Source organism: Vanellus vanellus, assembly GCF_965231255.1.
Source record: "Vanellus vanellus genome assembly, chromosome: 28".
Taxonomy (NCBI): domain Eukaryota; kingdom Metazoa; phylum Chordata; class Aves; order Charadriiformes; family Charadriidae; genus Vanellus; species Vanellus vanellus.
In genome coordinates, this window is record NC_138933.1 from 889,041 (window position 1) to 902,799 (window position 13,759).

At 64.9% G+C, this 13,759-nt stretch overlaps 1 protein-coding gene across 1 annotated transcript; it reads left to right on the plus strand.

The window, feature by feature from the left end:
- Window positions 1–1,454: 1,454 nt before the first annotated feature.
- On the plus strand, window positions 1,455–11,350 carry NCKAP1L (NCK associated protein 1 like; the record flags this gene model as incomplete). The annotated part of the gene is made up of 31 exons (XM_082496366.1): window positions 1,455–1,556; window positions 1,806–1,916; window positions 2,248–2,340; window positions 2,471–2,527; window positions 2,602–2,744; window positions 2,843–2,933; window positions 3,020–3,157; window positions 3,251–3,299; window positions 3,458–3,614; window positions 3,881–3,937; window positions 4,252–4,348; window positions 4,628–4,737; window positions 4,881–5,013; window positions 5,125–5,206; window positions 5,476–5,534; window positions 5,746–5,891; window positions 6,207–6,339; window positions 6,539–6,658; window positions 7,276–7,415; window positions 7,581–7,712; window positions 7,822–8,040; window positions 8,176–8,306; window positions 8,392–8,489; window positions 8,757–8,850; window positions 8,981–9,063; window positions 9,175–9,255; window positions 9,494–9,587; window positions 9,751–9,867; window positions 10,141–10,250; window positions 10,361–10,450; window positions 10,950–11,350. The coding sequence occupies 31 exons, from the start codon at window positions 1,455–1,457 to the stop codon at window positions 11,073–11,075; spliced, it is 3,393 nt and encodes a 1,130-aa protein (XP_082352492.1). The 3' UTR covers window positions 11,076–11,350.
- Window positions 11,351–13,759: the final 2,409 nt, after the last annotated feature.

The following is a 13,759-nucleotide window of genomic DNA, read 5'->3' on the forward strand; positions in this document are numbered from 1 at the left end:
TATATGGGCGCCAGGAGGTGCTATAGGAGCCTTGGTGATGTTCTATGGGCCCTGGGCAGTGCTATAGGAGTGCAGGCGGTGCTATATGGTCCCAGGCGATGTTCTGTGGTCCCGGGGCGGTTTTATATGGGCGCCAGGAGGTGCTATAGGAGCCTTGGTGATGTTCTATGGTCCCTGGGCAGTGCTATATGGTCTCAGGCGGTGCTATATGGGCCCAGGCGATGTTCTATGGGCCCTGGGCAGTGCTATAGGAGCCCGGACAGTGTTATATGGGCCCCAGGAGGTGCTATAGGAGCCCAAGCAGTGTTCTATGGTCCCTGGGCAGTGCTATAGGAGGGCAGGCGGTGCTATATGGGCCCAGGCGATGTTCTATGGGCCCTGGTCGGTTTTATATGGGCGCCAGGAGGTGCTATAGGAGCCTTGGTGATGTTCTACGGTCCCTGGGCAGTGCTATATGGTCTCAGGCAGTGCTATATGGGCCCAGGCGATGTTCTATGGGCCCTGGGCAGTGCTATAGGAGCCCAGACAGTGTTATATGGGCCCCAGGAGGTGCTATAGGAGTCTTGGTGATGTTCTATGGGCCCTGGGCAGTGCTATAGGAGCGCAGGCAGTGCTATATGGTCCCAGGCGATGTTCTGTGGTCCCGGGGCGGTTTTATATGGGCGCCAGGAGGTGCTATAGGAGCCTTGGTGATGTTCTATGGGCCCTGGGCAGTGCTATAGGAGCCCAGATAGTGTTATATGGGCCCCAGGAGGTGCTATAGGAGCCTAGGTGATGTTCTATGGGCCCTGGGCAGTGCCATATGGGCTCTGGACATGGTATGAGGGCCCCAGGCAGTGGTATATGGGCCCTGGGTGCTGGTACATGGGCCTGGGCAGTCTTTTATGAACCCTGGGTGCTGCCATGTGGGCCCTGGCTGCTGTTATAGGGCCCTGAGTGGTGTTATATGGGCCTGGTTGGTGTTATATGGGTCACAGTGGGTGTTGTAGGGCCGTGGCTGGTGCCATATGGCCCTGGCTGGCGTCACACGGCCCTGGCCAGTGTCGCATGGCGATGGCTGGTGATAAACGGTCCCGGTGAACACAACATGGCTGGGATGACTGGTGCTGTATGGCTGTAGCCAGCACAAAACTAGCTGTGACGGTGTCACCTGTCACAGCCGGTGTCGTACGGCCATGAACGGTGTCAATGGGCCATGGGTAGCGTGGCATGGCCACGGCTGGACCTACATGGCCGTGGTGTCACACAGCCCTGGCGTCAGGCACCGGCGGTGTCACAGGGTGGTGGTGGTGTCATGGGGTGGTGGCGGTGGCGTCACGTGGTGGTGGCCCCAGCTCTGGGCCCAGCCCAGGAAACCCAGGAAGGGGAAGTTGGGTGTTGGGGCCGCGGGGACGATCGGGGGGTGTGGGGGACACAGGGTGGCCTTCCCCCGGCCCTCTCAGCACTTTGCCAACATGTCGCTGCCCTCCGTCTACCAGAACAAGTTCGCCGAGAAGCTGACGATCCTCAACGACCGGGGACGGGGCGTCCTCGTCCGCATCTACAACATCAAGAAGGTGGGTGCGGGGTGGGGGTGGGGAGGGGGCCCCGATGCATGGATCCCCTGTGAGGGGGAAGGGTTGGGGGACAGGACACTAGGGTACCCCACCCTATGTCACGGGGAAAAGCATGGCTTCTTCCTGGAAGGAGGGTTGTGAAGAAAGAAGGGGTGTGTGGGATTGCTGCGGCAGGGGGGTGTGATGGGGAGGGTCTGAGCCCAGGAGGGAGTTTTGGAGGGGTCTGATGCTGGGGGGGGTCCCTTCCAGACCTGCTCCGACCCCAAGACGCGGCCGCCCTTCCTCAATGACAAGGCCATGGAGCCCTCCGTCAAGTTCATCAACAAGAAGTTTCCTCACCTGGACGTGCGGAGCAGCACGGTGAGGGACCAGGTGTCCCCTCTGTCCCCAACCCTCTGTCCCCCCCACCCCCATGTCAGCCCTACCTCGGTGTCCCTTCTGCCCCCTACCCCATGTCACCTCATCCCAAGTGTCTTCACCATCCCCACCCTGGGTTGTGCCACCATGCAGTGTCCACACTGTCCCCCCAGGTGTCACCCCGGTCTATGTCACCCCACCTTGTGTCACCACCACCTGGCTTCCCCTCCACCCCCCTCCCTTGGTCATCCTGCCACCCTCTTCCCCGTGTCACTCCACTCTGGGTGTCCCCCCGTGCCACCCCACCCTGAATGTCCCCTCTGTCCCTTTGCAGCAACACCTGGGCCCGGTGCACAAGGACAAGGGGGACATTGTCCGGGTGCTGGGACCCTTCTACCACTCCTTCCTGGATGTCTTGGAGTTCAGGGTCAGTTGGGGCACATGGTGGGGGGCATAGAAATGTTTTGGGGGGCAGAGTGGGGTTTTGGGGGGCAGCACTGGCATTTCAGACCTGGGGGGGACAGCAGTGACAAGGCCCCTTGTCCTCTCGCTGCCAGGACCACGTCTATGAGCTGCTGAACACCATCGATGCCAGCCAGTGCTTCTTTGACATCGTGAGTGGGGTGCCAGGGGGTACTTTGGGGGTGCCGTGGCTGTACCCACGTGCTTATGGCTGTCCCCTCCCCAGCACATCAACTACGACTTCACCAAGAGCTACCTGGACCTGGTTGTCACCTACGTGTCACTCGTCCTGCTGCTGGCCCGCACTGAGGACCGCCGGCTGCTCATCGGCATGTACCACTGCGCCCATGAGATGAGCCATGGCACCAGGTGGGTCGGGTGTCCCCAACAGGGCTGTCCCCACAGACCGTCCCCACTGGGGCTGACCCTGAGGATCGTCCCCAAACCCTGTGCCACTGTCCCCACAGTGACCCCAGCTTTGCCCGCCTGGGACAGATGGTGCTGGAGTACGACCACCCCCTCAAGAAGCTGACGGAGGAATTTGGGCCGCACACCAAGGTGGGATGGGGCTTCCCCCAGCCAGCGGGGCCACATCCTGCCCCAAGCCATCCCACAGGCCCTCCTGATGTCCTCCTCTCCCCCAGGCTGTCACCAGTGCCCTTCTGTCCCTCCATTTCCTCTTCGCCCGGAGGAATCAAGGGGCCGAGCAGTGGCGCAGCGACCAGCTCCTCAGCCTGCTCGGCACTGCCGGCACCATGCTCAGCCCCGCCAGCTCTGACACCGTGAGTGCCACCGTGCCATGGGGACCGGGGCAGGTCCTGGGGGAGCCTGCGGGAGGGCTGAGGACGGTGACACGGTGACACCTGTGTCCCCAGATGGCCTGTGAGTACCTGTCCCTGGAGGTGATGGAGCGCTGGATCCTCAGTGAGTCCTTGCAGTGCCCGCGAGTCCCCAGCCCTATGTGGGCACAGGGTCCCCAGTCCCTCGTGGGCAACCTGGCTCCCAATTTTGGGCCATTCCCGTGCCTGCTATGGGGCTGGCAGCGCGGGCAGCCTCTGCCCGCCTGACAGCTGTGCCTGCAGTGGGGTTCCTGGTGTGCCCGGGGGCACTGGGCTCGTCCCCGCAGTGCCTGGAGCTGTGGCGGCTGGCGCTGCAGGGCTCGCTCTACATCACCCTCCTCCGCGACGAGGCCCTCCAGGTCCACAAGGTCACCGAGGAGCTGCTCAGCAGCTTCAAGGGGTAATGATGGCCGTGCCAGCGCCGGGGCCGCACGTGGTGCTGGGAGGGTGCCGTGGTGGGTGCCAGGGGTTGGGGGGGTCTGCCAGCAGCTCTGCTGGGTGCCGGGGGCTATGCTGGGTGCCAGGAGACTTTAAAGGGTGCCAGGAGGTTGTGCTGGGTGCCAGGAGCTTTGTGGGGTGCCTGGGGCTCTGTGGGGTGCCTGGGGCTCTCCTGGGTGCTGTGCCGGGTGCTGTGCCTGGCACTGCCCTGCCGTGACTCTCTCGCAGGTACGGGAAGAGGGTGGCCGATGTCAAGGAGTGCAAGGAACATGCCGTGGCTCACAGGTTGGGGGACAGCGGGGCTGGGGGGGGTGCTGGGGAGGGTCCCAGTGGTCCTGGGGAACTGGGAGGTCCCAGGGCATCCCAAAGGATTGGAGGCTCCTGGGGGTCCCGTGAATCCCAGAGGGATGTGGGGGTCCAGAGGCTCCTGGGGATGCCAGAACCCTATGGGGGGGAGCTGGGGAGCCCCGATCAGGTCCACACTGACCCCGTACCACAGCCCCCACCTTTGCCACGTGTTGCACGCAATGTCCTCACTGTGTGAATGAGGTGGCTGGGGGGGCAGTTGGGTGGCCCTAACCCTGACCCCCACCCTGCAGCGGATCCCTGCACCGGGGACGGCGGGCGTACCTGCGCGGGGCCGTGCGGGAGCTGGAGGCGCTGCTGGAGGACCAGCCCGGGCTGCTGGGACCCAAGGTGAGCATTGGGGTGAGGGGGCAATGGGGGGGCCGGGGGGCCAGGGCTTGGAGGGCACGGTTGGGGTGTATGGGTGCAGGGTTGGGGTGCAAGGGGCTGGGTGCCGGGGCTCTGCATGTGCATGGGGGTGTGAAATGGGTGCAGTCTGTGTGGGACGTACTGCCCGTGCCAGCCCGGTGCCATGCGATGATAATGCCCAGGGCCATCGGTGCCAGCCTGGTGGCAGTACCTGGTGGCAGCACCCTGTGCCTGGTGCTCTCTAACCCCTGTGCTGCCCAGGCCCTCTTCGCCTTCATGGCGCTCTCCTTCTGCCGGGATGAGGTGAGCTGGCTGGTGCGGCACGCCGAGCATGTCACCAAGACCAAGACGCCCGAGGACTTTGCCGATAGGTAGGTGCGATGTGTAGGCACTGGCTCTGCACAGGGGGGAAACTATGCCCACAGGGGGGCACCCCCAGCCGTGGGCACAGCTGGTACTGGGGGGTTTGGGGGGCACAGTTAGCCCTGGCTCTGACCGGTGGCTCCGGTGGCAGCCACATCGCGGAGCTGCTCTTTCACATGGAGCAGCTGCGGAGCCTGGTGCGGCGGCAGATCGGGGTGCTGCAGCGCTACCACGTCCAGTACCTGGCCCGCTTCGATGCCCTGGTGCTCAGTGAAGTCATCCAGGTAACGCGGGGCACTGGCAGGGGCTCATCTGTGTCCCCCATTGGGGATTTCCCTGTCCCCTGGGCCCTATCCTGGCTGTCCCTCATCCTGTCCCCATCCCCGGCCCTACAGAACCTCTCTGTGTGCCCTGAGGAGGAGTCCATCATCCTGTCGTCCTTCGTCAGCTCCCTCTCAGCTCTCTCCATCAAGGAAGGTATGAACCGTGTCCCCCCCGACACGTCCCTGGCACTGCCCAGAGACTGATGTCCCCCCCTGCCCCAGGAGCTGTGCCGCAGTCCTGGACCACTCTGGGCACGCAAACATGGGCCTGGGGGGCAGTGGGTAGATGGCAGCTCCTGGGGGTCCTGTGGGGTGGGCACTGCCACCCCAGACTGGCACCCACCAGACTGGCACCATCAGCCTGATACTCCCCTCACCCCCATCCCCATGGCCATGTTTCCCCACATTTTTATTTCCCCGCAGTTGATGACAAGGAGCAGTTTGATTTCACACCGCTCCGCCTGGACTGGTTCCGGCTACAGGTGCTGTCCCTGTCCCTGTCCTTGTCCCCATCCCTGTCCCTGTCTGTGTCCCCATCCCAATCCCCATCCTTGTTCCTGTCCCTGTGCCGGCCTCCTTTCCCTCTCCCTCTCCCCATCCCTGTCCCCATCCCCTTCCCTATTGCTGTCCCCATCCCTCTCCTTGTCCTTGTCCCCTTCCCCTGCCCTGCCCCTGAGCCTGCTGTCCCCCCAGGCCTACACCAGTGTGGCCAAAGCCTCGTTGCCGCTGAGCTCCAACCCCGACGTGGGTCGCATCATGAACCTCATCGTCTTCCACACCAAACTGCTCGACTCCCTGGAGGAGCTGCTGGCCGAGGCCTCCGACCTCTCCGACCTGTGGTGAGCACAGCCACCTCTCTGCCTCAGTTTCCCCACAGTCACGGGGGGCCAACCTGGCTGGGGGTCTTCAAGCCACATCCTGCCCCCCAACATGCGTGGAAAGGTGCCCACATGTGCTGGGTGACAGATGTGGGAAGGGACGGAGGTGGCTGTGGGGGACATGTCACCCATGGGAGAGGTTGAGCAAGGTTAGGTGGACATAAACATGGACGTGGGGACAGGGACAACACACACGTGGCCCAGGAGCACTGTGTCCAGAAAGACAAATCCCCTCTCCTGCCCTCTTCTTCTGCCCCTCTGCCCCCACCCCTGCAGTTTCTACCCTCGCCCAGTGGAGAAGATGTTCGTGGCGACGATGGAGGAGCCCTCGATGCTGCGCTACAGCATCGCCTTCCCTCTGCTCTGCAGCCACTTCTCCCGCTGCGTCCACCCCATGTGCCCGGAGGAGGTGGGTCCTACTGCCTGGGGGGACACAGGAGCACCCTAGCTGGCTGCTGCCCTGCCAGCTATGGTGGGGCTGGAGCAGGCACACATATGGGTAGGGGATGATGGCAGCCCCATGGCCTAGGGGCAGCTGGTGGCACGCTGCAGATGTGGCCGTGGTCCACATGCCGTGCGGTGATGGTGCCGTGGCTTCCCCCCCGCAGTATCCCCACCTGAAGGCCATAGCGCTGGGGCTGTGCAACAAGTTCCTGGAGGAGATGGCCCGACAGGCCAGCGCCTGCGTCATGGATGCTTGTGCTGAGCAGCACAACCTCAGCGAGCAGGTAAGGGTCATGCCTCCAGGGCCTCTGAGGTCTCCGTGGCCTTTGAGGTCTCCATGATCTTCAGGATCTCCGTGGCCTTTGGGGTCTTTGTGACCTTGACATCTCTATTGCCTTCAGGATCTCTGTGGCCTTTGGAGTCTCTATGGTCTCCAGGATCTCTGTAGTCTTTGCGGTGTTCATGGCCTTTGTGGCTTTCAGGGTCTCCATGGCCTTTGGGGTCTCTGTAACCTTGAGGATCTTTGTGGCCTTTGGGGTCCCGAGGGCCTCTGAGGTCTCCATGACCTTGAGGTCTCCATCACCTTCAGGACCTCTGTGGCCTTTGGAGTCTCTATGGTCTCCAGGATCTCTGTAGTCTTTGGGGTGTCCATGGCCTTTGTGGCTTTCAGGGTCTCCATGGCCTCTGGGGTATCCTGACCTCTTTGTCCCCTTGGACCTCTGTGGCCTCCTTGGCCTCCATGTTCTCCAAAGCCTTGGGACAGCAGAGGCCATGAGGGGGAAGACCTGGGAGGGGGTCCCCCCAGTTCAACCTTGGGGACAGTGGCCTCTGGTTCTGGAGGCCCCATTTGGGCTGTCCTCGATGCTGTGGCCCATGGTGACCCACTGCCCGTGTCCGGCAGCTGCTGCCCAAGCACTGCGCCTCCACCGTCAGCAAAGCCCGCAACAAGAAGACCCTGAAGCAGCCGGCCAAGAAGGGGGAACCTGAGCGGGACAAGCCGGGGGCCGAGAGCCAGAGGAAGGACCGGACCCTGACCACCAAGTGAGAGCCACCTGGGGCTCACGAGGGTGGGCACGGGGCTGGCGGGGAGTGGTGGCCACCAGGCGTTGGCTGTGGGAATGGTGTGATGTGGGGACACGGCGTGACAGTGGGGTTGTCCCCACGGGGCTGTGGTGTGGCTAACGGCTTCTGTCCCTCCGACCCCAGCATGGACAAGCTGCACCTCACGCTGGCCGAGCTGTCCCTGAGCCTCAACCATGTGCCCAACTTCACTGTCTTTGAGCACACGGTGACGCCGGCCGAGTACCTCAGCAGCCACCTGGAGACACGCTTCACCAAGTAGGGACCACGCCAGGGACATGGGACATGGCAAGGGTGGGCTGTGGGTGCTGCTGGGGAGGGGACACTTGGCCACGGCTTTCCAGACAGCCCCCTCCTGTCTCCACAGAGCCATCGTGGCCATGGCGGGCTACAGCCAGGCCACGCAGGAGGTGGCCCGGCCCTCGGAGGTGCTGGTGGGGCTCAGCGCCTATGTGACCTTCATCCAGTCGCTGGGGCAGTTTGTGGGCTTGGACACGGGGCGCATCATCCGCAGCGTCCTCCTGCAGCAGACGCAGCCCCGCGACGCCGCCGGCGAGCAGACGCTCACCACCATCTACACAAACTGGTGAGTGCCACATCGGATCCGGCATCCTCCTTCCCTCATGGGAGGTGGCCCTGTGGTGCCGTGGGTTCTGGTGCTGTGGGTCGCGGTGCTGTGGGTCCCCAGGGCTGGGTGGTGGCAGCAGCTCGGTGTCCGCAGGTACCTGGAGGCCCTGCTGCGGCAGGCCAGCACGGGAGCCATCGTCCTGGCCCCGGCCCTGCAGGCGTTCACCACGGTGCCCCGGGAGGGAGAGCCCCCCTTCAGCGCCGCCGAGTTCTCCGACGTCTCAGGTGAGGGACACGGGGACACTCTGCTGTGGGGGATCATCACGTCCCAACCCCGCTGATGTCCCCATCCTTGTCACCCTCCCCGCAGAGATGCGGGCGCTGGCTGAGCTCATTGGGCCGTATGGGATGAAGTTTCTGAGTGACAACCTCATGTGGCACGTGGGCTCCCAGGTCACCGAGCTGAAGGTAGGGCTTGGGGACTGGGACCGGGGTGGGGGGACCGAGGCTGACATCGGGGGGCTGCGACCAAGGTGCTGAGACCCGGTTCTGGAGCACGGTGTGACAGGGCAGGCAGGGCCACCCCACGGACCATCCCGGTCCCCTGCCTGTCCCTTGGGCTTGCCAGCCAGGGTGGAGCATGGGCAGAGGGGCCGGGACACCCGGGTCACTCCTGGCTGGCTGTGGGCTCGCTGTGTCCCCCATGCCACACCACGAGCCTCGTGTCCCCCGCAGAAGCTGGTCAACGAGAACATGGACACGTTGGTGCAGCTGCGCTCCAGTTCCGGCAAGCCCGAACAGATGGCAGCTCTGCTGCCCCGGCTGACCTGTGAGTTTGGGAGGAACTGGGGACACGGAAGGGGAGCGTGGGGCTGGCACACGTGGCTGTGCACACACACACATACATGTGTGCACACACACACACACACGTGTCCCCACTGACCCCTCTCCTCCTGCAGCGGCCGAAAACGTCCTGAAGCGTATGACCATCATCGGGGAGATCCTGAGCTTCCGCGCCATGGCCCAGCAGGGCCTGCGGGAGGTGGGTGCCCCCCAACCCACAGGTCCCCCACCCTGTGGGACCCCCACCCACAGTGCCCCACAGCCCAAGGGGTCAGCAGGAGCCCCGTGAGCATCCACCTTCTCTCTGCAGGTCTTCTCCCACCACTGCCCCTTCTTGATGGGTCCCATCGAGTGCCTGACGGACGTTGTCACCCCTGACACCGACATCCAGGTGGGCACAGAAGGGGACGGGGACCGGGTGGCACCTCCAGCGCTTGGGACAGCTGTCCCCAGACAGGGCTGGTTGCTGCTGTCCTGTGCCCACCGCATTGTGTGGCACTGCATGGTGCTATGGGGCACTGCGTGGCATTGTATGGCACCGTGTGACGTCGTGTGGCATGGCGTGGTCCTCTGTGCCTGGCTGCACCCTGTGTCCCCAGCCCTGAGCCTGCGTGTCCCTGTCCCCCCAGGTCACCCTGAGCATCTTCGAGTTGGCCTCGGCTGCAGGGATCCCCTGCGAGGTCGACCCGGCACTGGTGAACGTCCTCGCTGGCAGCAAGACGGGTACCAGGGGGGTCCACTGGGGTCGTGGGGGGCTGTCCTTGAGATCCGTGACCCTGCCACGGACCCCCAGCCCCGCTCACCTTCCCCCACCCTATGCCACCTCCCTGGGACCCCCGGGGTCCCCTCTTGGACCCCCGTCTAATGTCACCTCCCTCCCTGGCAGATGGCTCATCCCCAGAGGAGGACTACAAGGTGGCCTGCCTGCTCCTGGTCTTCGTGGCCGTGTCCCTGCCCCTGCTGGCCTCCGACCCGGCGTCTGTCTACAACACCGAGATGGATGGTGAGGCTTGGCCGCGTCCCTGGCAGCTCTGTCCCTGCGTCCCCAATCCTGGCTGTGTCCCCCACAACCCTGACCCCGCAGTTCCCCGGTGTCACACCTTGTGTGTGCTGGGTCCCCTGAGGTCATCGGCGCCCCGTAGCCGTAGCTGAGGGTTGGTGGGGACAGCAGGACCCAGGACTGGTGCCCCATAGCTGCAGCCAAGGGAGGTGGGCACAGTGGGGACCCTGTGCTGTCCCCAACCTACCTCTGTCCCCAACCTGCCCGTGTCCCCAGGCTACAACAACAACATCCACTGCCTGGCCAAGGCCATCATCCACGTGTCGGCCGCCCTCTTCACCGTCCACAACAAGAATATCGAGACCCACCTCAAGGAGTTCCTGCTGGTGAGAGCGGCTGGGGGGAGCGACTGGGGGCCACCGCTGTGCCTGGCGGGGGGTGGGCACCCTCCCGGGGTGGGCACCGTCCCCAGCGCTGATCAGGATCCGTCCCTCAGCTGGCCTCCGTCAGCCTCCTGCAGCTGGGCCAGGAGACGGACAAGCTGCGTGCCAGGAACCGCGACTCCATCTCCCTGCTCATGCAGCTGGTGAGTGACGGCAGGGCCCTGGGGGGCCGCTGGGTGGGCCGTGGGGTGCTCCTGGGTGGGCTGTGGGGTGCTCCTGGGTGGGCACATCCCAGCTCCGTGTCTCTGCTGGGCTCCGGCTCTGCCCAGGCTGCTCCAGCCCGCAGCCGGCTCCGGGTGCTCAGCCCTTACCCAGCTCCTGTTGGGCCTGGGGGGCTGAATCCAGCTCCGAGACCCCCAGGGAGAGGCTGGTCTGGCTGAGCGGGGTGAGGGGGGATGTTTTTTGGGGGGGGGGATTGGTATTCAGGGGGTGCTCACCCTGCTGCAAAGCAATTTAAATGCAAATATTTCAATCTGGAGTTGGGGCACATGAGCCATCCGGGGAGGGAGCACCCAGCGCTGCTGGGGAGGGGCTGGGGGCTGGCTCCCCCCTCCGTTAACGGGGGGTGGGTGGGAAGGACGGGGGGGGGGGGAAACTGAGGCAGGGGGGGTTGCTGCTGATGCTGTGTGACCCCCGTCTTAGATCGTGGCGGAGTCGTCCTTCCTGACGGTGGACATGCTGGAGACCTGCTTCCCCTACGTCCTGCTCCGCAACGCCTACCGCGAGGTGTGCCGGGAAAACCTCCTCAGCCGGGTCCCCTCGCACTGAGCCCGGCCCCCGCCTCGCCCCCTCCCCTCAAATCCCCCAAACCGCCCTGCACCGGGACCCCCGGGTCCTCCCTCCACTGCTGGAAGCCACCATGCTGTCCCCAACTGTCCCCATCCATTGCCACCTTTGCTAAAACACGTTTCTCCCCCTGCCCCGACGGCTGCGTCCGACGCGTGGCTGGGGGGGACGTGGGGAATATTTGGGGTCGGCTTTGCCCCGGCGCCCCGGGGTGGGTGCGTGGTCCCATGTCTTCACCAGAAATAACCTCATCGGGGTCCCCCATGGGGGTTCAGGAGGGGCTGGGGGTGCTGAGGGCCTTGGGGGGCTGGAGCAGGCAGGGACTGGAGCTGCCGGCGGGATTTATCAGCTTTAATTAAAGCCGCTGCTTCTCTTGGCGATGCTCCTGGCCGGCCCTGTGCCTCAGTTTCCCTTCTCCCGCCCTCCCAGGGACCTTTCAAGTCACGTTTCCCCCCCCCCCCCTCACCTCCTCCCTTTCTCCCATCTCAGGGTGTTTATTTTTCTCCCGTGCGGCATCTTGGGGGAAAATTAATGGGGCGAGGGAAGGAGGCGGCAGGGCAGCCGTTGCCATTCCGCTCACGGCCGGCTGCTCCGGGATGAGTCACCGGCCGTGCCGGGAGGGGGGACGATGGCAGCCGAAGCCGTGAGCCCCCTTCGGCAGAGCCCCCTCGGCACAGCCCGGCAGTAGCGGGGCCGGGGGAGGCCGAACGTGCGGCCCTGGTACCCAAACCGAACCGCAACCGCGATGGCGTGGCCAAACCGGAGCGTGCGGCCGCTTCGTCCGGCACTAATTGCTTTATTAATTCATCCAGGAAGAGGCGGGGGGGGAAAACATCTCCGGAGCGGGCTGGACTCCCCCGCTGCCCCCCTCCGGCTGCGCTCCCGGGGGGCTGAACTCCCCCGAATTAACGCCCAGAACCTGCTGATTATTCCAGATTGCTGCAAAAGTCTATTTTCGCGCTCATCAATCACGATATTAAGCGGTAACGAGCTGCCGAGGCTCCCCGCCGGCTTTGTCTCGCGCGCATCTCAGCCCACGGCCTCTCCCGCGCCCGCCGCCCCCCCCTGTGCCCCCCACCTTGGGCAGCTCCCGCGCCGTGGGGTCCCGTCCCCATCCTCCTTTGTTCAATTCGTTGCCTCCAACCCACTTCTTGAGCCTCCCCCCCCCCCAAAAAAAAAAGTTTGGGGACCCCAAAATGTCCCCAGCGGGATATGGGAACTCCTGTGCCGTGGGCTGGGGCTCGCAGCCCACCTTGCTGACCCCCGGCATCCAGGTGGGGGGGCCCATGGGTGCCCCCTGCACCAAAGTGGGGGATCCCCATAAGAGGGGGCACAGCCCCCCTTTTAGGGGGCTAAACGGCTGCAGCCCCAGGCAGCACCCATGGGTGCTAGGTGGCAAAGACTGGGAGGTGACATGTCCTGGGACCTGGCTGGGCCGCCGGGGACGGTGGGCCAAGGTGGGGAGCTCAGGGATGGCACCCTGGGGGGGGTTGGGGGGTGGGTGTCCCCCCCACCTGTCCCCCTGTGTGTGTCCCCCCCCCGGTGCCGGTGCTGCGGTGGTGGGTGCTGCGCACACCTACGGCGTTACATAAAGCCTTATTAATATTCCTCGGGGGCTGCGCCTCGGCGCGTGCCACGAGAGGCAGCGCGGGTGCTACCGTGCCCCCCCTGGGTGCTGCTGTGCCCCCCCTGCCTCGCTGGGACCCACACGGTGCTCCAGCACCCCAATATCCACCCCCCCCCCCCCCAAATATGTGCCCAGAGCCCCCCAGGCCCTCAGCTCCACCGCTGTCACCCTGAGGTTTCCCGGTGGGACACGGGTGGGATGGGGGGGTCACGGGGTGGGGGTGAAGGTGTGTGTGGGGCAGGGGGTGCAGGGGGCCGTGGGGCAGGGATGGGGTGTTTGTGGGCCCACAGGACGGGGTCCCCATGAGCTCAGGCTGCTCCCAACCCCCCCTGCACCCCTTAGCCCAGGGGGGTGATGCCCTAATAGGTGAGAGGCCCCTTCCCCCCCCCCCCCCCCCGGTTTTGGGTAGGTCCTACAATAAGTTGCCCACGGGCGGCAGGAGGGGACGGTCCCCGGTGTCCGTGTCACCGGCATCAGTGACATGTGATGAACGGGGCAGGTCTCGGCAGGCAGTGGGGCTGGGGGAGGTGGGGGTCGCAGTGTCCCCCACCCTGAGCAGGGTCCGACCCACTGCTGGGAGCGGACCCCCTGCACCACACATGGGGGGGCCACGGACCCTCCGTGGGGGGGCACCGGCCCCTTCCCGGGCTGCCAAACCCAGTGACACCCCCCCCCCATAGTCCCATGGGGGTCCTGGGGGTACCCCACCCCATAGGGGTCCTGAGGTACTTGCACCCCCAGCTCCATGGGGGTCCTGGGGTACAACCCCTATAGACCCGTGGGGGTCCTGGGGTACCCCCATAGGGGTCCTGGGGTACAACCCCTATAGCCCCATGGGGGTCCTGGGGTACCCCCCCCGGGGTCCTGAGGTAGCTGCACCCCGCAGCTCCATGGGGGTCCTGGGGTACAACCGCTATAGCCCCATGGGGTCCCGGGGTACCCCCCATAGGGGTCCTGGGGTACTTGCCCCCCCTAGCCCCATGGGGGACCTGAGGTAGCCCCCAGGGGTCCTGGGGTACAACCCCTATGGCTCCATGGG